At 41.9% G+C, this 27981-nt stretch overlaps 2 protein-coding genes across 4 annotated transcripts; one reads left to right on the top strand and one right to left on the bottom strand.

Annotated features, from left to right (window-relative positions):
* micu3b (mitochondrial calcium uptake family, member 3b) lies at nucleotides 1-24995 on the bottom strand. Of its 3 annotated transcripts, none has more exons than XM_050043073.1 (15): nucleotides 24669-24995; nucleotides 21880-22027; nucleotides 19045-19076; nucleotides 18799-18877; nucleotides 15376-15423; nucleotides 15202-15284; nucleotides 15044-15115; nucleotides 13103-13144; nucleotides 8884-8979; nucleotides 8303-8391; nucleotides 7919-8108; nucleotides 5450-5558; nucleotides 3799-3956; nucleotides 3058-3126; nucleotides 1-1173 (listed from the first exon to the last, which is right to left on the bottom strand). In XM_050043073.1, exons 1-14 carry the CDS (start codon nucleotides 24924-24926, stop codon nucleotides 3058-3060), a joined length of 1473 nt encoding a protein of 490 aa, XP_049899030.1. In that variant the 5' UTR covers nucleotides 24927-24995; the 3' UTR covers nucleotides 1-1173. The 3 variants fall into 3 exon arrangements, with proteins under 3 accessions (XP_049899030.1, XP_049899031.1, XP_049899032.1); XM_050043074.1 differs by having other exon boundaries at nucleotides 7919-8090; XM_050043075.1 differs by lacking the exon at nucleotides 8884-8979 and having other exon boundaries at nucleotides 7919-8090.
* On the top strand, nucleotides 24782-27773 carry fgf20b (fibroblast growth factor 20b). The gene is made up of 4 exons (XM_050043076.1): nucleotides 24782-24891; nucleotides 25256-26073; nucleotides 26307-26410; nucleotides 26563-27773. Exons 2-4 carry the CDS (start codon nucleotides 25782-25784, stop codon nucleotides 26806-26808), a joined length of 642 nt encoding a protein of 213 aa, XP_049899033.1. The 5' UTR covers nucleotides 24782-24891; nucleotides 25256-25781; the 3' UTR covers nucleotides 26809-27773.
* The last annotated feature ends 208 nt before the right edge of the window (nucleotides 27774-27981 follow it).

Below are 27981 nucleotides of genomic sequence, written 5' to 3'. Positions count from 1 at the left end.
CATGATATTTATTATAACATGTTATCATAAATGCGTCAGTGTAACAGTCAAGGCCTGATTTGAAAGAATGACATGTGGCAAGAAGTTTCCAAAAGTCTTCACGAGGTAGACTAACAAATCCAAACATCCAAAATGAAAACAGAAAGTAATCTGTTACATACATACATTAGTCTGGTTAATATTACAGCATGTAACATTCTTTTTTCAGTACATAACTCCACCCAAAGCAAACAAGACGCCAGGAAACAAAAAGCCATTAAGAATTCCTCAGTAACTGCGCAGTTATACAAGTGGAGTGTTTTTATAAAGCAGAAGATAAAGTGTAAACTCTTCCTCACAGAGTCTAAAGGGATTCTAATGTATTGCTCCAAAACTAATTTAAGTGGACGGTCCCAAGAGTGAAACAAACATATGGCTTCAGTGTTTTGCATATTTATATTTTTATATAAAGAGGTCATCCCTGTCAGTGGCTTGAAAATAGCACTTGTCTTTACTAACTGAGAAATGATTAACACAGTTAGCTGCCTGTAGTTAAACAGTAAAAAAGCCACTGACCGGGTGAGTTTGTTCAGGCCTGCTGGCTCTTGGGGATCCTCGAGGATTTTAGCTGCAGCGCTCTGGGAGAGAGGAGGAGGAGGATAGGGAGGAGGGGAGCTGCTGTCCTAAGCTGATCTGTGCAGGGGGCTGCAGGGCTGACAGAAGGACAAAGTATGTGAGCAATGCCGCCTCCGTACAGAATCAGGATTGGGACAAAGGGAGGCTCAAACTGAACATTATACACTGACAGAGCAGTAATAAGACAGCGTCGGACTTCTAGATTTAAAAAAAGAAAATAGGCATTAACATTCATAAACTGATAAATATATTTACAAGATGAATCAATAAATAGTTGTGAGCAGGCTAAAGCAGAAACACAAACTGATCACAACAACTTCAACTGCTCCTTAAGTGGATTTATGTTCATAATGGGTCATTCTTGTTTGTTTGACCACTTGCAACAGCTTCCCATTAGGCTGAACACATCCTGTTTCTGCCACATCCTGTTTGTTTTAAAACTTCTAACAAAGTGCAATAAGATGCTGCAGCATGCATTAACCCCTTCCGTCCTGGTAGAGAGCACAGAGGAGGCCCAGCTCGTCCAGTTAAGACATGCATTGATGATGGGATTTTCACCTGGTGACAAAACAGAGAGAGAAGGATAGTTACAAGTCCAGTGTGACTCTTTGTAAATGTGAACCAACACACTGTGCAGCCATTATGATTATCATCTGCATTGTTCTGACAACAGAACTGCAGTTAATTCCTTCTTGTATATTATATACTGAGGAACAACATCATATTGGACCACAGAGGAACAAAAACTACAGGCCTACACCTCCTTCATCAAACAGTCATGAAGTGCAGCAGTAGTTCTGCAAGTATGCAGAAACAGATCTGGGTCCTCTGCAGTGACCACAGCTGTGGATCTCCAGCACACAGGCAGAAACCAACAATAGTTCTCCCAAATGCTTACAGCTTTCACTCATTTACTTTAAATAAATAATAACAATAATGACAATGACAATAAAAACTAATAATAAAAAATAATTATCATACATGGTAGAAAATCCAAATTACTGTGGCATTTTATGCTGAAAGTTAAAGGTCCAGTGTGCAGTATTCAGGGGGATATAGTGTCAGAAATGGAATATAATATAATTATGTACTATTTGATGTGTAATCACCAGAAGATAAGAATTGTATTGTTTTCATCACCCTAGAATGAGCTGTTTGTATCTACATAGGGAGCAGGTCCTTGTCCATGGAGTCCAACATGTTTCTACAGCAGCCCAGAAGGGACAAAGCAAACACTGGCTCTAGATAGGAGCACTTGATTTTTGCATCAGCCACTGTAGTTAGCAGCCCCTCTGTGATACTCCAAACAGCATTGGAAAAACACAGATTTTTTTTTACATGAAACTGCTTTAATCAGTGTTTTTTATCACCTGGTCTGTTTGTTTTTGTAGTGAAAGAGACCTCTGCATGTATTTTGGCTCTGGGAGAAGTTTTAGCTGATGGCAATCTGCAAACCTTACCGCCAGGTGCCACTAGATCCTACACAGTGTACCTTTAAAAAAAAACTTTTCAGCAGGTAAATGCACTTATCTGCCTTCTAGCCGAGTTACATGAGAAGATTAATGCCCCATGTCTGTACTGGAAATATGCCAGGTAGCTTAAACCGAATGTAAAGATGATAATAACCACCGCAACTTGCTGTTTTTACATTTAGGTTTTTGGACAGATTAAACAAACAAGATACAGTGGGTTAATTAATAAGCTCTATAAGCTCTAGATGTGCTGGCAGGTGGATTTTGTTTCCTTTGGACAGTCAGGCTAGGCTGCCCTCTGTTCCCAGTCTTTGTGCTAAGCTAAGCTAACTTGCTGCTGGCCGTAAACAGACAGATGTAAGAGTGGTACTAATCTCCTCATTTAACTGTCAGCAGGAAAATGATTAAGCGTATGTCACAAAATTCCTTTAACTGCTGACACTGCTTACACTCATGTCAGAAAACATAAATACTGTACTAAAGTGAAATATTGATTGTTTACTGCGTTTTAATCCTGATCAAAATGATGATTAATAATGAGGGAAAACTGAGACAACTTCTATTTTATCTAAAATTCTCAAAATAGGCATTTTAAATATTGCGATGCTGTTTGCAAAAACATCCAGATCAAGCCCTCTCCCAGGAGGTGCATTTCCTTTGAAATATTTATATGGCTTTAAACTGCACTGCTCACTGCTCATGTATGCAGACTTAAGCTGGTATCTGGTGGCAGTTGATCAGGCGTTAATATTACAGTGTAACTCGATGCCTCGGGCGAGCAGAGTGTGGGCCTCAAATACATCTGAAAAGACTGACTCTATGCTGGGATAGTGTGTGTGGGAAACGCTGCTAGGGAGCAGTTTAAAATAATCATGTTGCATTTTTCAGCCTCACCTTAAGCACTGTTAGTGTATTTTTATTTTTTGCCCCATTTAACAGAGAATGCTGACAGTGTGTGAGAAGACTTTACCTATTTGCCTGAAAGCTCCTTCTTCATGCAGGACTTGAAGGAGGTGAACTTCTCCTCCATTCGGACTCCCTGTGATGAGTGTGTGTGTGTGTGTGTGTGTGTGTGTGTGTGTGTGTGTGTGTGTGTGTGTGTGAGGGAGTGTGTGAGAGAAGGAGAGAGAGAAAGAGAGAGAAGTACTGTAAGAAGATCAATTTCATGATGTCCCGCTAGATGGCAGCATAATTTCACAAAAATCCCTAATCAACAACTGAGAGTTTGGATGTGTTTCAGTAATAAAAAGTGGCAGGAGTGTAATTTAGACATTATGGTATGGATGTATTTAAGTATACCACAACCTAAAGAAAAAAAACAGACATGATTAGTGCTAACTCAAAGCTGTAATTAAACAGGAAGGCTGGTGTTTGTGATGCTAATAGCTGCTTAAGCAGGGCTAATTGTGTAAAAGTACTCTGTTGTGAAAATAAACATGAATCCCTGTGCTCAGCATGAACCCATATTTGCCTTTTTGTCCTGCATCTTGTTATATCTGGCTTGACTTTGCATCCATGTGTTTATCTGTGAGCTCTTTGTGGTGTCCTCCCTGACAGATTACACATTAAGAAGTAGCTGACAAAGACTGACAGTGCTGGTATCTTTCCCATCAGCCAGCGCTGCTGTGGAAGTCCAGACACCGACACCTCTGTCACCTTCAGAGTCATAAAAGAGAGATAGATGGCATCTAAATGGCCTCTGCTTTCTCACCCCGTCGCCACGGTGCAGCCGGTCCTTCATGACGCCGATGAACTCCTTGTGGCTGAGTTTATCATCGCGATCCTCGTCGAAGATCTTGAAGACAGTGTTGACCAAGTGGCGGGTCAGCTTGATGCCTGTTGCCACGTAGACGGCGCGGGTAAACTCATCTGAGAGTGAAGAAAAACAGATACTCATAACAAATCACCACATAAGAAGAGATTATTCTTTATTACAGATGTATTTGTTCTGAATATTAGAATTATTTCTTCTATCTGTATTTCAAACAGATTGTTTTGTTTTCAAGAAGTTTCGCTTGAGACACATGATAAAGGTCACCTGGGAAGTTTGCTTCCCTTAACTGATGGACTCACTGTAAATACAGGAAAAATAGAATAACTCCCTCAAAACTTAAGTATCCAGTGACACAATTTTAAAGGGTCAGTTCACCCCAAAGTCAAAAATGTATATTTTACTTCTCATCTGTAGTGCTATTTATCAGTCTAGATTGTCTTGGTGTGAGTTGCAGAGTGCTGGAGATATGAGCCATTCAAATGTCTGCCTTCTCTCAATATAATGAAACTAGATGGCACTCAGCTTGTGGTGCTCAAAGCACCCCCCCCCCAAAAAAAAAAAAATTTGAAAACTCAACAGCGATGTCTCTTTCCAAAAATAATGACCCAGTTACTCAAGATAATCCACAGACCTTGTTGCGAGCAGTTCGATGTAGGAACTATTTCCTTTCCACCAACTACGCCCACCAATGTTATCACTGCACAGAAGGAAGCATGTGTCTACTGCTAGCTCACTTAGCACTACTAAGCTAGCTTATGTTACAGCTCAGCCGAGGAGGATGCCATTCCTTTTTTACATCACTACATACCTGAACATATACCTACGGAAAAGTAATGCACCACAATTTGTATAAAACACATAATCAAGAAGGCTTTGATCACATGACCAATGCACTGACAGGAGTAAAGAACGAAGTAGTATAAAGAGTGAATATCTGCGAAATGGGGCAGGTTGGGGTGATGAATAGGTCAAATAAACACAGGACTTCACCCTGGGAGACCAGTGTTAAGTACCATTTGAGACCAAGTAAACTTTGAGTTATTTTAAGGTAGGCCCTCACTATGTTTCTTTTTCTAAACCTTATCTGTGTAACATAACGTTAAGTATGTAACATCATTCGTGGGGCGCTAACTCATTAGATATCATAGGAACTGTTAAGGATACCTTGGACGAGCAGGAGTCTCTAGTCCATGAGTAGATGCACACTTCCTTCTGCTCAGTGATATAGCTGCGGGGGTAGTTTGGTAGAGAGAAAATAGCTCCTACATGAAACTGCTCAAACCAAGGTCTGTGGATTATCTTGAGTAACACAGTCATGACTTGAAAGAAAGACACATTACTGTTGAGTTTTTCAAGTGTGTTTTTTTGATGCTTTGAGCACCACAAGCTGAGTGCCATCTAGTTCCATTATATTGGAGAGAAGACATCTCTACGGCCGACATCTCCAACACTCAGCAACTCACACCAAAACAAGCTAGACTCATAAATGACACTACAGGCGAGAGAAAAATTATGTATTTTTAATTTTAGGGTGAACTCTCCCTTTAAGTGTACCACCATAATGTGACCACAAACTGTGAGACTTTACCTTGACCAACGGAGCGGTTGGCAAAGTTGTACATTTGCATGGCGATGGCAAAATCCTCCAGGTTGTTTAGGAACTGGAAGAAGGACCTGAACTCCTCAAAGGTGATTCCCTGCAAAGAGATTGCGACAATAAGGAAACGCCTTTATGTATGAAACATAAAGCTTGTGAAATGCAACATGAGAAATCATAAAGTGCCACATAAAAAAAAAAAACGGCTGCATGTGTCGACACTTCGCAAAGGATAATGCTACAATTCACACAACACATAATCTGCTTCCTTTCATCCTGCGGGGGGAATCCTTTAGTGTGTGTGGGACCTTGAAGCCATCAGGTAGATAACACACCCAAACAGACAAAGTATACATTGCTGGATTTTCCCTGCGCAGTATGGACACGCTGAGCTGTCAGCAGCGGGGGGAGGATTGTAGCTTTTGGGAAGAGGTCAGGTCGTTTGCAGACTTTTCTAAGGCAGATTAACCTGATACTTGAATAAACAAAAACAACAGAAGTGATGAATCCCCAAACATCTCAGGCTTGGCTGATGACTCAAACATTGAGCCTATTGATCTCCACTCGACCGTCCCGCAGCTACTAGCTCCTTCTCTCGCCGGAGGCCCCGCCAAACAGGCAACACACAACAGCCTAACAAATGGAGTAATGACTAATCTGTGACGCTTTGCTGTTTTAACAAGGTGAGGGCCATAAAATATCTCTTAGCCTCACGATGAGACCCACTTGATTGTCAATGGAGATCTAGCAACAGGCTACTCGAGGTGGCTGGGGAGCTGCGGGTTCTTTTCAGCCTGCCAAGAGGAAAAACAAATTAAAGCTAAAATGAGGATGCTTCACTCAACAGCTTATTCACAGGGCTGTGCCAGAAGAAACGGAGGAATAAAATACTCTCATACTCACACTAAACAACAAAGTGCAACACCATGAATATCATAAATGTGTGCTGTTAATCACATATCTAAACGTCTCTATGACAGCTGAACAAGTTATAAACTAGTTCTGTTTGAGCATGACACTTAGGCCAAACTGCTGCAGCTCATGGGAATTGTTCATTGCTGTGTCTTCCTGTTGCTTCAAAGTCTGTGTAAAGGTAACTAATTAATTTAAAGGAATAGTTTGACATTTTGGGGAAGACACTTCTTCACTTTTTTCCTGGGACTTAGATGAGAATATTGATACCACTCTCATGTCTGTATGCCAATTATTTAGCTATAACGAGCAGGCAGTTTGTTAGGTAAGAATAAAGACTTGAAACAGGGGCAGAGTTTCCCTACGTCTCTTTAAAGTTAAAAAATAATATATCTCTAGCAGCACCTGTAAACCACAATAATTAATACATTATATTTTGATCATTTGCAGGCTCATACTTTTACTAAAACATGTTTACATGCTTTAAAGGTCAGAAACACTTTGTTATCCTCATACAGTCTGCCTGAATATACCTGTAGTCACCCTCTGTCTAAAACACTCCTTCTGAAAAAGCCCAGTCTGCTTTGATTGGTCAGCGTTAACGCGTCTTCTGTATCTGTGCTCTTGGCCGCTAGCTTGGTGTCTCTGCACCTGACCATCATTGCACCCAAGGAATGACGATAACAGAGGGTAACTGCACTTTCTACCATGAAAAATCCCCAATAAAGCTTCAACTCCAATAAAATCCGGAGAAATTAACGACACTGGCAACCAAGGTAACATGTTTCCCTGATGTTAGCATGTAGCTACATGTAGCAGCGTATGTAATGTGCCTGGAGGAGATGACCATATAAAGACATCCGCCATGAGCTGACATCATCTTGTAGCCAAAGTAGAAAAAACGTTCTCGGTCTAAAGCTTTTGCTCACAGGAGTTACTTTTACATATGTTTACCTCATTATTTGAAACTTTGGCTACGATTAATATGAACATCTGACACTGTAGCATTATATATATGACAGAAAATAAGGACAAGCATAATAAGTCCCCTTTCCGCTGTATAGACACTGACATGTAAAATGGCAATTTGGTATTGTAACTGACTGCATTTTGCAACCCAAACTATAACCGGAGACACCACACTCGGAAACCAGATAAACTGTTGTCTGTCAGTCAGCCAACACGTAACTCCACTAGAGCTACAAACAGTTATTCAAAATTTTCTTTTTTAGTTTTAATTTGTGTTTTGTGAACAACATACCAAACCATTAAGGGAGGGTGAAGAACTAAGAACAGAGGTAGTGACAAGGTTACATGACAGGGGTTTGACAAAATATCCTGAACACCAATATAATAATGTCCATTTTAATAGACCTACAGCTTTTGTAAATCTTATACTGCTGGAGAGGAGCTGATTGATGATCCAGCTCTGATGTCGTATTGGATTACATCATATTTTGTCTACCCCTTGTACTATAAGATGAGGAATGGGAGCTGTCAGAGCTAACGATGATCTGATGACAAAGCTCAAAGGAAACACCAGCTCACCTTTTCGTCCGGGATGCAGTGGCGCACGTTCTCCAAATACTCGTTGACGTCGTCCACGTTGGTGTAGCGGAGGAGGATCCGAGCAAAGTCTTCCTCGCTAATGGTGGGCAGGCCTTTGGAGTATGAGAGGAACTCTATCTCAAGCACCTCTGTCTGCAGGTTGTCCATGAACCTGGAGGAGCGAGACGGACTGCTGACAGGAAACGCCACCACCAGAAACTCACATTCACAAAGGAACACTTAACATAGTCACAAATAAAACCACTACAGGTTTAGCCGTTGGAGGTACGGGAATGATTAATAGCCATATTACACTGTGAGATAATCATTTTCTCAGGGACATTGTGATTTATTACAGAGCAGACAAAAGGTTTTTTAACTCACCTGTAAAAATCTTCAAATTTCAACTCGGCTTTGCCTTTTTTCCCAAAGAAATGCACCAGCAGAGTTGTCTCCGTCTTTTCATCCATATGCTATTAGAGGGAAAATTATGACTTTATTATTTAAAAAAAATATGATATTATGACTCCTCATGGCTTTAAATATCCATCACAGTAATGACTCAACCAAATTTGCACAAAATCTCGGTTGTCATGGTAACACTGGGTAAACATTAACAATGACATCTATCTAACCATGCTGAAAGCTTGAAGTAGATGTTAGTTAACAGCCATACCCAGATTCTGCTATTGAATAATTACTCAGAGTTAATGGTTAATTTTTCAACCACGGCAGCATTTCTCATTTCTGCACGATACAAACACACTTCATGCAACAGATTAATTAAACATGCCACAGAGGAAACATTAGAGGAGCTCTCTTTATTTACTCTCACTAACAAGAAGATAGATGCATAAATTAAGAACTTGCTCCTCTGTGCTCAGTAACATGGAACATACAGTAAGGACAGTCAGAACCTGGTACACAGTATTACTGTATAACTAAAGTAATGAGGGCATGGCTACCTCAGCGAGATCAGAAAACAGAACTTGACTTGTGCCACGTCTGAGAACATCCCACATGCCCCGGGCCTCCACATGCTGACTGTCTTTTTTAAGAACCTGTGGCAGCAGTTGAAGCACAGCTGTTAGAAGACAAAGTACATCTGGCACATGTTACTAAGATGAAGAGGAGGAAGACGGGCCAACAAACATGGACACTAGCTTCCTGAGACCCAAGCTTTTGTTTGGTATACATTTTTAATTTCTCCTGTTATTTGGGATGAGTAAGATCTGGTAAGTATCAAAAACAAAGCATTGTTTATAAGTAAGAGGCTTTTTTCTTGAAAAATGATGTCTTCATATGAGAATGTTGAGTTTATTTTTAATAGTCACGAGTGTGCAATAAAGTATAAAACTTTGTTTCAATGCCTGAACATTGTTGTGCAAAAACAACTGTAACTCTGTGGGCTAGGGGTCACTGTTCAAGTCTAAAACTGCTCAAAACTGTTTCAATGCCTGAACATGGCTGAGCAAAAGCAAAATTGCAAATAATGCAACCTATCTAAAAGCTTTGTGATTTGTTCATTTTGTAACTCTGGATTCATTTTCTTTGTTTCATGCTCCAAGCTAAGATTGTCCGTTCTGTCTGTAGCAGCAGTCTGTCACACCTAACTGTGTGAAATGCGCTGATAATACAATAATAAAGTCCCATCATCCTCAAACGAGTACTTCCAAACGGCTTCCTAACGGCTCCTTAGCTTGTCACTATTGCTAAAAATTGCTCAAATTTGAATGCAATATCAAACTACAAACATTATTAAGCATACATAAATATATTTCAACACTAAATTGTAATCAGGTTTTGTACCTTGTCCACTTTTGTGTTGGAATCGGCTGTAGACTAATTTGGCTGAGATGGCTGCCATCTTGTTTTTACATGGATTAGTGTATTGTGCTCTCCTCAACAGGTCTAATTTAAGCAGAATGAAGTATAATGTGCAGTAATCCCAAAACATGATGTCCTCATATGAGGACGCAGGGTCGCAGGAGGCTAGGGATACTAATCTAGATTTTTTTGTTTTGTTTTGGTTTTTAGTGAGTGATAACTGACACTTGTTAACCGATCATTAACCGTTAACCGACAAGTTCAAGGGGAAAACATGACTTTTGTTTCTTTATTTATTTGAAGTGGCTAAAATCTAGAGCTGTACCTCTTTAAATGCTTCACTTCACGTCTATTTGCCCTGCTGTCGCTCTCTCTTTGTTTGTCATGACACTAGGCCACTGCTGCAGGAGTGTGAGCTCCACACAGGCACACACACAGTGATAGGGCAAACTGTTAGTATCACATGGCTAACTTTACCTGACAGGTGACATCACCTAATGGGTGCTGTGTTAGGGCCTGTGTTCAAATAGCATTTTTTTCTCAGCACCTGCATCTTTTTTAATTGTTCCCAATGAGGAGAGAGCGTATGCAGCCGCTAGTGCTGCAACCAGCGTCTTTTTTATCAAAGCGCATCGCCTTTTTTGTGTGGTAGCTCCAAGCACTTCAAGTTGAAAATCTAGGAACTTTCCAGAAAGAAATTGCTGTCATCACTGCCGCTTTTTAAGCTGGGCTACTGCCACAACAAAGATAGAAAAGCCCATTTGTGAGAGCAGATCGGCCGGCGGACACGGGACGTTGCTGGTGAGTGTTGTGCTTTTATCACAGTTCGCTTTGTAAGCTTGTCGTTAACTGTGTAGTCAACCATCTATTAACATAGTGTTGCAGTAGCTACCTAGCTAATGTCAACGTCAAGTTATTGTTGTCATAGAAACAAAACCCATGCACAGTGCATCACTTTAAAAAAGCACCAGGAGCATTTCTGTATGAGTGCTCCCAGCACCTTGCCACTGCTTTTCTTTTTTTTTTCTTTAAAGATATTTTCTGGGCATTTTTAAGCCTTTAATTGATAGGACAGATGAGCGTGAAGGGGGAGAGAGAGGGGGAGTGACACACAGCAAAGGGCCACAGGCTGGAGTTGAACCCGGGCTGCTGCGGCAACAGCCTTGTACATGGGGCGCCTGCTCTACCACTAAGCCACCGACGCCCCCTTGCCACTGCTTTTCTGCTGAAGAAAAACACTATGTGGACATAGATCCTTAGCTTGGGCTAACTGGGCAGACGTTAAACTCTTGGTACTGCGAAAAGTTGAAGTATCCAGTGAAGGAAATTGTCACGCCTATAGGTGTCAGCCTTTGTCTCTGGGTCATTCGCTAGTCATCTTCCAGGAGCAACATCATGGCATTGCCCCGGTGGCTTTGTACAACTCCAGCCTGGACTGCAGTAAACTTCCCTGTCTCATCATCTCCCCATTGTAGCAACAGTTTTATATCTAAAATATATTTTTAAGTGTTCATTTGATTGCATTAATTGATCAAAAATTCTTATTGTTGGTTAACGATTAAAGGGTTAAACTTTACCATCCCTAATGGACGCACTGAGGTAGGCAGGAGAACAGAGATGCACAGACTAGAAAGAAGATAAAGAGTCAGACATGTGGAGTAACAGATAAAAACATAAAAAGTCAGAGACAGAGGGACAGACAGACTGACATCCATCTACGCTCAAACAGGCAGAAACAGACCGAGGCTGAATCCAGTGTATCTGAGGCCCATCAGCCTTGACGTGAGCCTGCTCTGCAGCCATGCATGCAGCCTCTTGGCAGGTCACTGAGCCAACACAGCTAGCACATGTCCAAAGCATGCAGGGCGTGAGAGCTGAAGGGTGATTCATGCCATTTGATGCCAAGCAGTAAAGTAAATGCAGGTTATCAGACACATTTCATCCACTGTTGTGAAATATGTTCTGAACGTTAAAGTTAATGGTGCAGATTTTACCAATACCAATTTCCTGCTCAATTCTGCCTCGGAAATAGAAGACACTGTTATTTTTCTTAATGAGGTCAGGCTCCTGATCTGGGATTAACCAATCATTATCGTTATTACAGTTTACACGGCTGCCTTCACTCTCCCAGCTGCTGTGGTACAACTATAACTACAGCTACACTGAAACACAACTGTCAGAAACAATGTTCTTGTAATTTGTGCAATGGAAAGATCACATGAAATCCATCTTGAGTGGTAGTAAAAACTAAGATGTCTAACTCCTAGTTCTAAACCAAACCATGTCGGTGCCTCTTGCTCTCATTCTGTCTTTCAACTTATCAATTCTTCAGTTTAAATGTTTCTCAAGTCTCAACATCACCTCACTCAAAAGCAACATCAGCGCACAGCCAACCAGAAACAGCCAGCCGCTGTCCACACGTGCGCTTAGGTATGGCTTGCTCCGTTTCATAATATTTATTTATCTTATCAACTTTTTTTTTCATCTCTCAACCCTCAGGGGGAATGTGAGACAGCTGATAAAACAGCTCTTCCTCTGCGCCTCATCGCTTTTCACCAGAGACAGAGATTTACGACATGATCCCACAGCTAATTACGGAACAGCTCTTTAATGCACCGCGCTGTTCCCACCTCATCCCATGAAAAGATCCTGATACACTTGTAATTAGAATATGCAGGGGAAAGCCCGACCGCAGCACTTAAGACATGCCTGTTATGTCTTTTTGAAAAAGATTTGACTTTTGAACTCTTTGCTGGAAAGATACCTACAGTACGACAGAAGGAATCAAAACAAAAAAAGACACACCTAAAGGTGAAGTCTTCAAACAGATGGGTCTGTCCCTCTGTTAGCTGTGGGCTCTTCCATGTGTGTGTGTGTGTGCGTGTGTGTGTTGAGTGCTTTTCTCAGCTCTCCTCTCTGACTGGCATCTTCATGGTCAAACCCATCACAAAAGGTAACCTGAGCCCAAATACCACTCCTCAAGAAACTGTAAAAATAAAACATGGGGGTCCGGGCGAAGCGTTGTCAGTCTTCAGGTAAGAGCTTTTTGAAGTGGAATCTCTCACTGACAAAAGGCGAGTACATAAATCATCTGCACAACCACACACACACACACGCATACACACACACACACACACAAAGACAATGTGTCAGATGATGCTGAAGTACACAGTGGTGTATTTCAATTCCAGTGAATGTGACTGAGGTTATCTGGTGTTAACAGAAACAAATACGGGTGGTGTCAGCCCCTGTGTGTGTCTCCTGTGCTAACGCACTCTGCAAGAGGCTAGGAAGAGTGCATGCCAAAAATACATGCAACAAGCAGAACAGTTCATTTTCCTTCAGGGAAATACATACACTGTGCGGCTGGGGTTTACGTTGACCGTACAGCTGCAGGCTCTGAAATTCAGCACAGAGGGAGAAGATTCATTTATAATTCACAAAATGTTTGAGGACAGGGAAATGATTGGTTAGTTTTCAAGCTTCAATTGACAAAGTCAAAGCCATCAAATTTATGTGACATGACTTCCAAGATTCTTATTGTTAAGCTTTGTGAATGCACCCCGAGTCTTCACCCTCAACTTTGTCTCCTTGCAAAGCATCATTATATTTCCAAATCTAGAGTACCCATTCTAATGATCTTTTTGATGCTTATACGGGCTTCAGATTAATGCAAGACTGTCCAAAGATGCTAACATGTGTCTCGGCAGCATAAGCTCCTCCATGTTGTGTTTGTGCGATAAGACCTCAAAGAGTCGCTCTTATCGCTCTTTTCAGCTCTGCTTGTTTACATCCACCTGCATGTGGCACAAGACAGCCCTACAGAGATGAAAGCCTCAGGCATGTTTTACCCTGTACGACCACATTCACCTCAGTGCAGCCTGTGTTGTCATGTAAGACTAATGGTCAAATTTAGACATATTGTGAACATGGTGTTGTATCTAAGCTTAAGAGCCGGATATCTCCCTTAAGAGTTGTTGTAGATTTAAACAGAGCTAAATGTGAAAATGCTTAGCAGGAACACAACTCCACGAGAGTTGCTAAGTTGCTCTGTGTCTGCTGGATGGGGAATGAGGCCAATTATTACTAGCACATTAGCCATGTCAACTTTGTACAGTGATAATATGTCATTGTTGTATTTACAGTTTGTTGCGCTGCCCCAAGTGTTCAAATGAATTAGCGCAGGTTTAAATTGCACATTTGTTTGGCCACTTGAGGGCAGCAGACCAAACTCGAAAGGCAATACCGGACATATAAAGTTGTTAAAAGCAAATGTGTTAGCAGTTACTTATCTAGCCGACAGAGCAATGTTGTTTTTGTCATCTGACAAAAGTAAAGGCTCAGATATGCTGCGGACTTGTACCTGTCGCACAGACGTGAACATGCATGGCACCAGTGGTGTAGTGGAGGGTATACTCAGGTATACAGGGTATACCCACTTCTTTTTCTATCCAGTTACAGTATACCCACCTATGAGCTAAAAAGCCATTGTAATACATAGGAGAGGATGCCCACTATCTACCTAGTAGTACACCCACCTCATCAATTACCACTACACCACTGCATGGCACCATGAGGGTCCACGTCGGTCTGGCGTCCCACACACGTGTGCATTTCCTGAGTCACACTGCATTTCAGTTGGTGGCAGTAATGCACCGTAAAGTTTTTTGCCAATCAGCATAACCATCAAATGGTTGAAAAAGAGAAGCACTAAGAAAGAAAATGGCGACCTAACAGCAGCAAGAAGAGCTCCTGTGTTTGTTGTTTTTGGCTGAACAACAAGAAAAACGCAAAAAGATAAAATATAATGTGCAACCTCCGAATGACACCATAGGACCAGGGACTGGGACTAAAGTATAGTGGTGCAAGAGATGAGAAGCATAGATGAGGAGCGCACGCAGTTGGCACACTTGCTATGCATACAGTCCACATGGTCATAAATTTTGGGCTGCATGCAGACATCCATTTAGGGGTCCGATTGGACTCTCTCAGATATGGGCCGATGACGACATTCACTTCATGTGGACCAAAGAGGACCCTGATGGATATGCAGATGTGGAAAGTATGAATTGGCTTCAAGTCCAATGTTCACTCTTCTGTCAGCTCTGTTTTAGTCTACCCCAACTCCTGAGGGACGAGGGTAACTGCAAAGTCTGCAATAACCCTCTGTGGGTCCATACTTGCCAACAAAAAACCCCTTTTACATTGCGCATAGTCATTTGGTCCATCCTTAATATAAGAGATATTGAAAACAGCAGCTTTAATGACCATGAGCAGGCGTTTAAAAGGAGCTCATACCTGCTGATCAAATCTGATCATGTCTTCAGCAACTTCCTTTCTGTCCTTCTTCTTACGGAAAATTTCTTCCAGCTGGTGAGAAGACGATAAATTATTACCCAGAATGTAACTGATCAAACGCATTTTATTATATGTGATTATCAAGAAGAGACTCGTACCACCAAGAACTCCCTTTTGTCTACCATTTCATTCCCATCTGCATCGAACATGTTGAAAGCGATCCTGAAGCCTGCGTGGGGCTCTGAAATCAAACAACAACTAATTACACTGAATTTTAATCTCTAAATATGTTTCGGGATAATTCTGCCTAATTAGTTGAAATATATTCTTACTTGTTAAAATGCAGAGCAGGAAGAGGTACTCTGTGTAGCTGATGACACCTGGAAAAAAGAGAAAGATTTGTCAAGCTGAGAAACAAAAACCAAGATGTTCCCTTCTCCACACAAGTCGGCATCAAATAGCATTAACTAAGCTGAGGGTGTTTAGAGACGATCAAAGTCATACGCCTGAGATGAATACGGCATCCACAGAAACAGACAGTAATCTTCTCATGCTCACTGATAACATCTTAAAAGGTGCCTTTTACTTCATGGTTGGTGTTCCCCTCACACAAACACAGGCTTTACAACTGAGCTGACCTATCTGGACACAAACCCAAACAAATTTAAGGCCTACGGCTTCTGATCGTGTTTGGGTAACAAGGTGTAATACATTCTCAAGTGATCTGTCACTGATTGAGAATGGCCGATTCAGGCTTTGTGTCACGTCCTTCAGCTCCCTTTGTTGTGTGACACGGAGAAGGGAAGAGTAAGTGTCAGGAGACAACTCAGTCGACTCAGGAGGCTTCTCCCCTCTGACTCTGAAAGCATTCCCAAGCTTTTGTTTGCTCGGGAAGATAGAGAATCGAGCGCAGATAGTTCTGGGTGACTGCTCTGGGTGTTATGGGAAAAGAATTCAGGTACGGGGTTTGCTGCAGGGAGATATTTCCAGAGAGAGGAACACTCAAGGGAAAAAAAAACTGGTGAACAAAGATGTCATTTTTACACTGCTCTCCTTCAGGGGCTGCAACTATGCTGCTAGCACGATGATGTAAAGACAAGTGAAACACGTGTACAAACTGAGGTGTGAAAAGAGAATTAGTGATGCATGCCATTAGACACAGTTCATGTAAAAAAGTTCTGCCCATCCCAGCACTCTTTGTTTGGCAGGTACGGCCCTATAATGACAACAGATCTCTAGCTTCAAAGCCTTTAAAGCTTAAATGGGTTGAAGAGAGAAAAAAACTTTTAAGATTCCAGCCATGTTTCACCAATACCACACACCTTCACTCCTGGAGGGAGCCCGCCCCTCCTCCTCCTCCTCCTCCCTGCAGCTCAGCCTCTGAGCTCAAGTAGATGTTGTTAGACAATACAAAGAATTCCACAGAAACACTTCATACAGAGTGGCAGTCCCGGAGATGTAATCCAATGCCATTCTTAGGCTTCATAATGTCCGCGGTGATCAGGGGGGTGGCCAGTGAGACATGTCTCGACATAGCTGGGTTCAAACAGCTCCCTCATTCTCTAAAGCAACGCTTTGTTCACAGATCAATCCAGTCCTTTTTTCCCCTGACAAAGCCGCAACGTTTAACAGCAGGATTAAAAGCCCCAAATCCCAGCATTGGCACTTAGCTAAAGCAACAGAGGAGAGAGCAGAACAGTGAGATCTGATGCTCCACTGGCTCGTATGACCTACTGAGCAGGAGTGTGCAGGCCCAGGTGGGAAAATTAAAAAGATCATCACTCACACTAACAACTTCTTTTTATTGATGAAACATTACTGAGGTCTGCAGGTGAAGAGTGCACTCATTTCACAAGCCCCTTTAAGCAAAGAGAGATTCTCATGAATAGTCTAAGGGCACAGTTACACATTCATAAAATTTAGATTGGCGAATATTCGCTTTCTGTTAGCTTCCATTCAACAGAAGTGGAGGGGCGAATAAAGCATTCATTTCCGATGGCAAAGCAAATTCACATATTTGCTTCAACTTTGGTGAACTGTGACCAGCAAAGTCTTGGCGTCAACCAAAAGCAAAGAAGAATCTGTGAAGGAGACACTACTCACTACGTTTCCATGCGCAGTTAAGTCGAGCAACAGTTATAGCTCCACTAGGCCATTTAATTGGACTCCTGTCCTTGTCCAAGTATACAAGGGAGGAATCGATTTATTGACTGAAGTAGGCCTATGTCTGACTCCGCTACAATAGGTGGCGATATGGCCTCTTTCAGCTTGTTGGTATTGGACCTTTTTACAGTTGACCTATTACATCACAGACCAAACAACAGGCAATAAACAAGTTAGCTGTGGTTAGCTAGCAGCAAACTGGTACCATGGTGGACAACTTTACAGTTTCAGTACATTTCATTCATCCAAAAACGCACAGCTCTGGATGTAGATTTCGCCATGCTGTTACGGACTTCTTCTTCTGTTACGCATTTAATGCTATTCCACTTCTGGATCCAAGCCTGAGATGGAAACTGTGGAGCATGGACAGAGCGCCTAGGGCTAGTTTGGGTACCAGTGACTGTATACATGCAGGAGTAATTTGACTCCCAGTCGCATTATCTGTGTTGTATTAGTCCGACTTTGAGAAATTCGATTTAGTAAAATTTCAGTCAGACTAACATGTTTACATGTATTTTGAAAGTCCAGTTTTGGTCGGACTATCACAATAAATCGTTTTTCTCTAATGTCATGTCAACGTACTGTATGAGCACCTGCAGCATAAAACCTAATGATTGTTCCTGTTTTCAACCAGCCCACACTGTATGATACTGGCCATGAAAAATACAACCTGCCCCTCACTGGCTGGCAGTGAGTCAGGAGACAGGCATGGTATGTAAGAAAAATGGAAAATGTAGCAATAACTTCATATTTTGCTGTATTTATTAGAAAGCTGGCTAACGTTAGCTAACAAGCTAACTTTCCATGCGTGTCACATCCTGCACTGACCACATTCACTTCCAATATCGTCTCTGCAGGTGATGGTCACTTGCCTGCATTTGCTCGTGACCATTCCATGTGTTTGTAAGTAGGGCTGGACCTTGTATCGATATTATATCAATATCATGATACAATACCACATATCATCTCAGATTTTGGAAATCGTAATATCGTAAGTGTTGTCTTTTCCTGGTTTTAAAGGCTCCATTACCGTAAAGCAAAGAAATGACTGAAAGCATTTTTAGGTTATTCAAGCCATTGCCAGTTAATTTTCATCTGATAAACTAAGAGAATAGTTACCTGTGACCTGTCTGTTTCAGCTCTAAAAAAAATATTTTGCATGGTATAATGCACAGAAGTAGGCTAGCACTGAGAAAATGACCAAAAAGTATGCTGTCTGTAACAGTTAAAATGAGGTTTTCAGTAAAGGAAATTATTTCCCTATAATTACTACTAATTTAGTTCCTTCCAGGAACCTCCATAGTTACTGCATTTTGTATTCAAGGAACAGGGATGGATAATTATGTATATCATCAATGCACCATTCCCTCCTGCAGAGGGTACCTGAGAATAAATGTACAACATGTTACCAGGGCGATGGAGAGATAAGATAGTATTTACAACACACTCACTACACTGGATTATACAAGGCTGACACGCACAACAGAGCACACTGTTATATATGGAGGGCCTTTATAAGAGTACACAGGGGAATTACTTAAACTCAGTGGATTTATGTGTAGAGCTGTAACACATCCGGCGGGTTACTTCACCTTGTTCACGAAGCGTTCTAAACATATTAGATGATCCTTTCCAAACAGGCGGGGTATCAGCCAGCATCTTATCTAAATCCTAGGAGAATAGAAGAAAATCCCAAATCACTCATTCATTTCTAAATCCTGAGTAATCACAGCGTAATGCAATGTTTGTTGGCATTACAGTAATTACAGAGGTTTTACACAGATGAAGAGGAGAATGTGTAAAACAGCAATAAGTACCTTGATGACAGAACAACTCACCTTTTTTGTGAGGGACCTCCACGCTCTCCTGCCTAAACAAAACAAGGTAACAGTTAGTGAATGTACGTGTGACTTATTGGGAGATGTTTTAATGGTGAGTTCTACACTGAACAAATTACTTTGTCTATGCACACATGACTTACGTCTCTCAAATTTTTGTGCACAAATGTCTCAAAATCTACATCAGTGAGTGGTTCTTTGCAAATATAATCCATCCACCTGACAGGTGTGACATATCAAGATGCTGATTATACAGCATCATTATTACATCAGGTGAGATTTGGGCTGGACATTTATTAGGCACTCTCAAGAGTGGATTTAATATGGCTAGGGCTACAGATATGCATGTTTTGGTCACATGGGAATGATTTGTGAAGAAAGCACTTCTCCTAAGTGCCAGACACCATCAACGGAGAGCAGTTCAGTTATACTGACAAACAGCTCTCAAGTCAAGACCCTGATGAGGATGATGAGCATGTAGATGAACTTTCCTGAGACAGTTTCTGACGGTTGTGCAGAAATTCTTTGGTTGTGCAAACTCATTCTTGTATCAGCTGTTCAGGCGGCAGGTGAAGACGCTGGATGTGGAGGTCCTGAGCTGGTCTGTGGTTACACTTGGTTTGCAGTAGGAAGGATGGTTGGATGTGCTGCCAAATTCTCTGCAACAATATCGCAGATGGCTCATGGTGGTGAAATGAACATTAGTTTACGGGCAACAGCCCTGGTGTTGTGAGATCAAACTGCACATTTTAGAGTGGCCTTTTACTGTGACCATCCTAGGGCACACCTGGGTATAGTGATGCTGTTTAATTAGCATTTTGACATGCCACACCTGTCAGGTGGATGGATTATCTTTGAAAAGGAGACGTGCTTACTAACACGTATTTTAACAAATTTGTGTACAAAATGTGAGATGGAGTCTTTTGTGTGCGTAGAAAAACTCTTGTCTTGATGTTTCATTTTAACTAATGACAAATGTGAGCAAAAACAAAAGTGTTGTCCTTATATTTTTGCTCAGCGTATATTAGCACTATAGGACTAGGAACAAAAGTGAAAACAGGTGTTTATGTGGACAGAAACACAAGCTGTGTATCTCTATGAATGCATTCCGATGGTCAATAAAGGAGAAGATAAGATGGAGGTGTTGAAAAAAAAAAAAAAAAAAAAAAAAAAAAAACCTGGCCGGGAAATCACATTGATAACAGAGACAATAACCCTCCGCTGACACATTTTAGAGCCTGCGTCTAAAGCTGGGATTATGATTGCCATGTGATGGCCTGCTCTGAGCATGTTGTCCTCAATTTGAGGATGTATTTGACAACCTGATATGAATAATTTACATTAAAGCACTTTGTGTTGTGACTCTGATGGTTCACTACTGAACCTGGGCATTTGCTTCATGTGTTGTCTCTGGAATAAAACCATCAGTGGTGCATAATGGTCACGTCCAAGGCCTTCCTACACATCCATAAGAATGGCACATCTCTTTTTACAGCCCCAATATAACCATAAAACACCATGATTACTATATTGCAACACATTAGCCACCAGAGATAAATGGCACACGGTACGCTAATACATTAGCGCTCCTTATTTACCTTCCTCATTAGATGTCAGTGAACATTAGAGAACGTTACAGCAGGCCACACACCTTAAATCATAATCAATCACAGTAATCAGAGTGTCTTATCATTACATTTATGACAACCATACCCAATTGTTTGGTCTCTCTGGGTCTCTGAGAGTTTGTTGCCACATAAATGAGCTATAAAAGTGGGGTTGCTGGTAAAGATGTCTATCTTTATGCAGGTGTTATGACTGAAGCTCTGCAAGCCGCAACTTATTGTCTGATGACACTTCACAGGCCCTCAGCAACAAGTCATGTTCCAGGAAAAAAACACAGGGATTTTTTTTTCAATCTCAAGTAATTGGAGGATGAAGGAGCAGGGGTTTATCTGATGAGGTGACGGAGGTGTAATTAAGTAAATGCTTCCTGACAAAGGTGGCTGATTTCTTCACAGAGCTGCAAAGATTATACAGGTGTTGTAGCCTCTGCAGTGCAGCACAGTGTTACAGTCTTCTAAATGCTAACATTTAAAACAGATTTAAGCACTTTAAGAACACATAAGAAAACTAAAGTTGTGTCCTATGCATTTTAGACATACTGAATAAGCCTGGTTGCAGGAACTTCTCTAGGAGCCCAGAAACCTTCTTAGTAACTCAAGAACCTTACTTGTGTTTCAACAAGCAACACCGAGATCTAAATATAGCTGCTAACACCAAATACGTCAATTTTCTGGTACTTTCCGATGGTTCGGGAACTATCAGGGCAGCTTGCAGGGTTTAATGTTGCTCACTGGTCAAACAGAGCTCAGGCTGCTACAATTTAATCACACGGACAGCAAGCACTGAGTGCCACTGAATCAATATTAGGATGAGTTCTTGTAAAGATTGTTGACGTTGAAGGGGACAGTCCACTCCAAATTCAAAAACACATATTTTTCCTCTTACATGTAGTGCTATTTATCACTCTTAATTGTTTTGTATGAGTTGCCAAATATCAGAGATATCAGCCAAAGAGATGATGTAAAGGAACTACATAGCAGATACCGAGCTACACCTGCCAACTGTATCACCGCACAGAAGGAAGCACACATCTACTCTTGGATGAGAGGCTTGTGCTCATGACAGCGCTGATGTAAACATTTATGGCTACAGCAATGTATTGATTACTTGACTGACTGTCCAAGGCCTAAACATCAACAACGATGCCTCCCTTCCTCCACAGGATGTTTAGTATTGTGGGAGCGATCTGAGTAATATGAGTACACTCACTCTTGGGTTCATTCAAAGTGACGGACTCGATGAAGTTGTGTGGCGTCATGTAGAGCTGACCATCGTACTCCACCGAGCTGAACAGGCGAAACCTGTTTTCATAGGATGACATGTACACATCTCCATCATCCAGACCATAGGGCCGGGCCTGTAAACACACACAAACACACGTACACACACACACACAAACACACACACCATCAGGAAATATTGCAAATCATTACAACGGTGATAATACCGTCTGAAAGATGCTTTTTATGAAATCCACGGAAGCTTGTCACGAAAAGCCTCGCTCACATGGACCAACAAAGAGGCCCATGCTTTAATTCAGTAATGGGGTGCATGTTATGTCAGCCCTATTTTTCATCCCCGTGCACCAGATAATGTCCCTACAACTGTTCAGACCCAGCCAGATCAGAAGGCTGGATTGGTGAAGACAGAGTGGATCTCTCTGTCAGGTGGCACGGTGCCAGGTCCACTGGGCACAGAGCAAACACCCAGGGAATGTGTGCCCCCCTCTGCTTAACCATTAAACCCCCTCTAACCACCCCCTCCTCTCATCAAATGTCAGCCCCTCCGCCAAGACTCAGTGTCCAGTTTCCTGTGTCCCTGGATTCCTGCTGCCTGTAGACACCAGTTGAGCTTTCCTCCCTCTAATGTGAGACAAGGAATCTTCTGTAGCTCAACGTGTGCACACCAGACCTGTGTAACATGTGTGTTTGGTGTTTACAGCCCCTGTGATCTATGAAACTCCTGTCAACAATGTCAGCACATGTCTAAGCTAAAGAGACTGTAGAAGTGCTGGTATGTAGGTTAATGAGGACCAAATACACGCTGTACACAAGCTGGACAAAACACCTTCTAACAGCATCTGACATAGTGCAAAATTAATTATTACTAATCATGCTGCAAAAACCTATGTGAAGCAGCAGTGTTGAAATGATGAAGTCAATTAATTGATTGAAATAAAGTGTATCAACACTTTGAATAATCAGTTAGTCAGTGTTACTCAAAAAAATATGCCGACACTACTGTTCCCTAATGCAGCAACTAATGCTTATTTTTAATACTGATCAATCTATTAAATTGTTTTGATTAATCACCGTGACTGGAAGTAGGATACATTGTGCCAAAAAACCCTACTTTGTCAAACCAGCAGTCCAAAACCCTCCCAAAATCTTTAATAACATTAATGTAAAATAGAGAAATGAAGCTGGAACCAGGAAACGTTTGGCATTTTGCTTGGTGAACAACTTAGAAGATTAATCTATTCTCCAAATAGTTCCTTATTGATTTTCTGCAGAATGACTAATAGTTGCTCTAATTTAAATACACTGGTTTAAGCCTCCAAATTTGGGGATGTGCTGCTTTTCTGTTATATGTATCATTGTAAATTGATTACCTTTAGGTCTGGGACTGACAGTAGAACAAAAAAGCCAAACTGAAGGTGTCACCTTGAGCTCTGGGAGGTTGTGATGTCACTAGTTTGTTATATTTTAGACTAAACAATTAATTAAACAAATAATGAATAGATTAATCAATATGAAAATACTCAGTTGGAGCCCATGGCAGTGGCGTAGGTTTGTTATGATGGGCCCCAGTGTGCTCTAGTTACTACTTTTGAAGCACACACACAGAGTTTTAGGTGCATATATTTTACCAGCAGCGTGTCTTATTGCCACTTTTATGTTACATCTGCTTAAAAGTGTGCCCACCTTGTCAGTCTTGAGAGATTTTGCACCTAAACTAGTTACTCTAAATCATATTGTATCATAACATGATTAAACAGAGACTTGATATTGGACAAAATCAACATACATATCACCCAGCAATCATCATTACATATCTGTATATGACAAAAACTACATAAGACAATAGGAAATTATTAGTTGAAATTATTTTTTTTATAGTTAAATTATAGTTTATGCAGAATAAGCATGAAATGTGCTATAGATTGATAATATTTTACAAAAACAGAAAGCCATGATGGAGATGGGTCTGCCTTTTTGAATGCACATATAAAAAAAAAATCACACCATTTTGGATTTAATGTGAGTTCTTCTTCGAACATGGGCATATTTCCAGGTGGCAATTGGGCCCCTTCACCCCACTGGCCCCAGTGCAACTGCACTGCCTGTACTGTCTGTATTTACGCCCCTGGCCCATAGTAACTTTTGTAGCCAAGTTCATCTCAGTAGATACTTAAAATGATTAAATTATAGGAATATGTTATATGATCATAAACTTGAATAAATAAGACAAACTCTCTCATATAGTGTGCACAAAAGCATACAGTAAAGGCTTCACAGAGCTCTGCTAGGCTACTGTAGTGGATAACATTACACATATAGGTGTCAGGTGTCTTTGTTATTTTGTCCAACCCCTAGATGTAAACACAATGTAAACATAACATCTATTTCTTCTTAATGTGTTAAGGTAAGTAGTAATTATCGACATATATGCAGAAAAGCAGGTAAGACCCTCACTCATGTCAGCCAGAAGGTCACGTGACGTGAGAACTGCTATGACCATTTTGCCACTTCAGCACCAAAGGTCGGGATAGCTCCTGATGATGACGACACATTAACGTTACTGTAGTTTTAAGTGCACTTAATGATGTAGGCTAATTATGTTGGATATGCAGATGCTCCAATCATTAGTCTGTGTTTATATGAGGAAAACAAAGCTGAAACTGAAACATTTTAACGACAGCCGGTGTTTCTGTCCGCTGGTATGTGAGCTCAATGTCGCTACTGAAGCCGCGCAGCTTGTCAAATGTCCCACGGTACCTTATCGGTGGCAGAAACTGATGGCAGCGCCAGATGAAAGAGTCGAGCCTCGACATGGCTCCTGAGCCCGGAGCGCCTGCCGGTAGTCGAGCAGCAGTAGTAAACAGCAGCACCGGCCACGGCGGTGACGCACCCTCCGGCCGCGAGAACTTTCAGAGCTTTTGTCGCCTTCGAGGATGTTTGCTGCTGCCGCGCCGTAAACGTCCCTGTTTTGAGGCTGTTGGTGAGTGAAGGGATAAGCCTGCGCAGGGCAGCCATAGCTGTTTACACTGAGGTGTCGTAACCGATAACACACTCACACACACAGCAAAGAGCAGAACCGCTCGAGACGCCTGCTGCTCCGAGCTCGCGAGAAATGCCGTGGGTATTTCAAGTCTCTGTGGGATTAAAGGGCGTCAAATGTGTATGAGTGAAGAAAATGTTGAAATAAACACAGAAACAGACGCTGAAATATTTCTTCTGTTTGTGGGTTGATTTAAAGTGTCACATATTTGTGTTCACAGATTTAATTTAATTTTAAGTGATGTAAGTGCTCAGTTTAAGCCCACAGTCAACTCTCCCCCTGTGTCTCTTATTTTATGCCTTAGGAGAAGGGAGAAAAAAATCCCTGCCAGGGCACGTCTGAACTGTGACAGCCCCGCCCATTACTAGTCCTGTGGTTTTGCACCTGCCTCACCACCCCTGCCACTTTGAGCGCAAAACCTTCCAGGAGCTCCTCTACCTGCACTGCAGCGTTTACTCAGCCCTGACTCCTGAATCCTCCCCTGCTCTCCTCCTGTCTCCTCCGCGACTCCTCTGAGGCATCACGCTGTGAACAGGTATGCAACATGAGGGCTGTCTGTGAGCAGCAACTGCAGCCCACCCGCAACTGATGAAGACGCAGCGGTGAGAAAGAGGAGAAATCGGTGCAGCCGGGAGCGGAGATTTGGTGAGTGTTTCATGTCAGGGGACAGAAATCCGCGCGTGTCCTTGCACAACGGGTACACGCGCTAAGTAACGGGAGGAGGTGGACGTAAACATGCAATAAGTGACAGTGGCAACCAGGTAGTGTACTACGCAAGAGCGCTCCCTCCGGACCTCCTCACTGAACTTTACCCGCTGAGCTTTGACGCGATGGCTGCTGCTGCTGCTGCTGCTCTGGGGGAAGTTGGAGGCGTCTTGCACGGCATCGATGGTGTCCCACAGGTCGGGTCCCATTTCTACCTGACCCCTCTTGGGGACAGTCCGACGCTTCTAGGGGAGCACCTCCTGCCTGGGGACAGGCTCTCCCGGAGCACCACGGCGGATCTAACGCACCTGAAAGGGATTCTCAGGAGGAGACAGTTGTACTGCAGAACTGGGTTTCATCTGGAAATACTTCCGGATGGCACAGTGCAAGGGACGAGGAAGGACCACAGTCGTTTTGGTAAATACTGACAATTACTTTTCATATATTCTATAATTATTTAAACAATCAGCAGCAAGAAAAGAGTGAAAAAGTGCTGAAAATTACAATGTTATAATGCTAGTAAAGTTAAAATGTATTTATTGTGCCAATAGGCTGCAGTCAGAGTTTATTACTGTTAGATCTTCTTCGATAATATTCTGTTATCTTTGTCAAAGTCTGAAATACTGAACAACTGTGTTATTCTTCCTCAGGTATTTTGGAATTCATAAGCCTCGCTGTTGGGTTGATAAGCATTAGAGGGGTGGACAGTGGACTCTATCTGGGGATGAACGACAAAGGAGAGCTGTATGGCTCTGTAAGTACCAGCTTTGCTTATTCATGTTGCCCCAAATCCTCATGTTTGACCATGTGATGACCCACAAGGAGCTTTTATTGTCACTTCTCATATTTATCCTATGTCTGCATCATGAGCCAGGACTCATCTTATGTTGTACCCTTTGTCTGCAGGAGAAGCTCACAGCTGAATGTGTCTTCAGGGAGCAGTTTGAGGAGAACTGGTACAACACATACTCTTCCAACCTGTACAAACACGGAGACAAAGGGACACGTTATTTTGTGGCATTAAACAAAGACGGGACACCAAGGGACGGGACTAAATCCAGGCGGCACCAGAAATTTACACACTTCCTGCCCAGGCCTGTGGACCCTGACCGTGTGCCAGAGCTGTACAGGGATATCCTGGGACACAGCTGAGAGCTGGAGGCCCGGTCCAGTTCAGGAATAGCTGCTAAAGCCCTGGCAGGCAGGGAGCAGAGGAGAGAAGAGAAGAGGGACGCAGGCAGGGATGTGGTCCGGTGCAGGCTGGTGGACAGCAGCCCGATCGGCAGGGATAAAGGCACCGGGGGCCTCTTGTAGGAATGCACGGGCCATCTCTCAGCAGCCAGGAAGACGGGCTAGAATGTCTGCACGCTCGGCATGAGGGGGGCGTTTGTTTCAGAGGCCGGACGACCCTAAAAAGTACCTGCGTGGAATAGGAGACGAATGGGAAACGGAGCTGAATGATCAGAGAGCATCTCCCCTCTGGTCAGATGGGGACGTCAGCTGAGTCCGTGGGAATCATGAGATGGTACTTTTAATTTGGGTCCTGTATCAGAGAGCCGTCGCTTGTTCAGAAGGACTTTGAAGGAATTCTGTTTTTTCTTACCTGTGTCTAAACCTGTTTGAAAAGAGCAAAAGTGTAACGATTTATTTATTCATTTTAGATACATATATTTATGTTATATATTTATTTATTTGAGAATATATTTTTACAGTTAGATACATTAAAATATAGAAAAACCACTAGAAACTGTATCGATTATATAAAGACTGAGACACTGTACCATTATGTCTTTTATTCTGAAAAAAAAAAAAGCTATTGATATACTGTAATATGACCAAAAGTATGAAACATATTGGCAACTTTTGAAAAAGATCCCCACGTCTGAAATGCTCTTTATTACAATATGGCAACTGTGAATCCATTTTTAAAAGAATCTTTGTAACACTGACGTATTAATTCTGACCAAACTACTATTACATGTGTTGCAGGAGGAATTGAAGTCAACAAACTGACAGTACAATCAATAAATTGCTCAAAATGTGATTAAAATCATTTTTTGTCAGCCTATATGAACATAGATGAAGGTATTATCACCAATATTCACAACATTTTTAATTTTAACTGACCAATATTTTAAGAGAAGTTTACTGGTTGCCTTTGTCTTTCAGAGTTTAAACATATAAACCCGCTTACGAGACCAATGTTGTCTTTCTTTATGGACACCATTACGCCGAGAGAGGAGTCGTAGGCCTGATGCACGCATAAAACTTCAAAGCCTCAGTCCTGAGTCCTCTGAATGTAGAGGTCACGCAACAACACGATCA

The sequence above is a fragment of the Epinephelus moara genome, chromosome 4 (assembly GCF_006386435.1).
Source record: "Epinephelus moara isolate mb chromosome 4, YSFRI_EMoa_1.0, whole genome shotgun sequence".
Taxonomy (NCBI): Eukaryota; Metazoa; Chordata; class Actinopteri; order Perciformes; family Serranidae; genus Epinephelus; species Epinephelus moara.
Note: the sequence above shows the minus strand (reverse complement) of the source record. Positions and strands in the feature narration are given on the sequence as shown.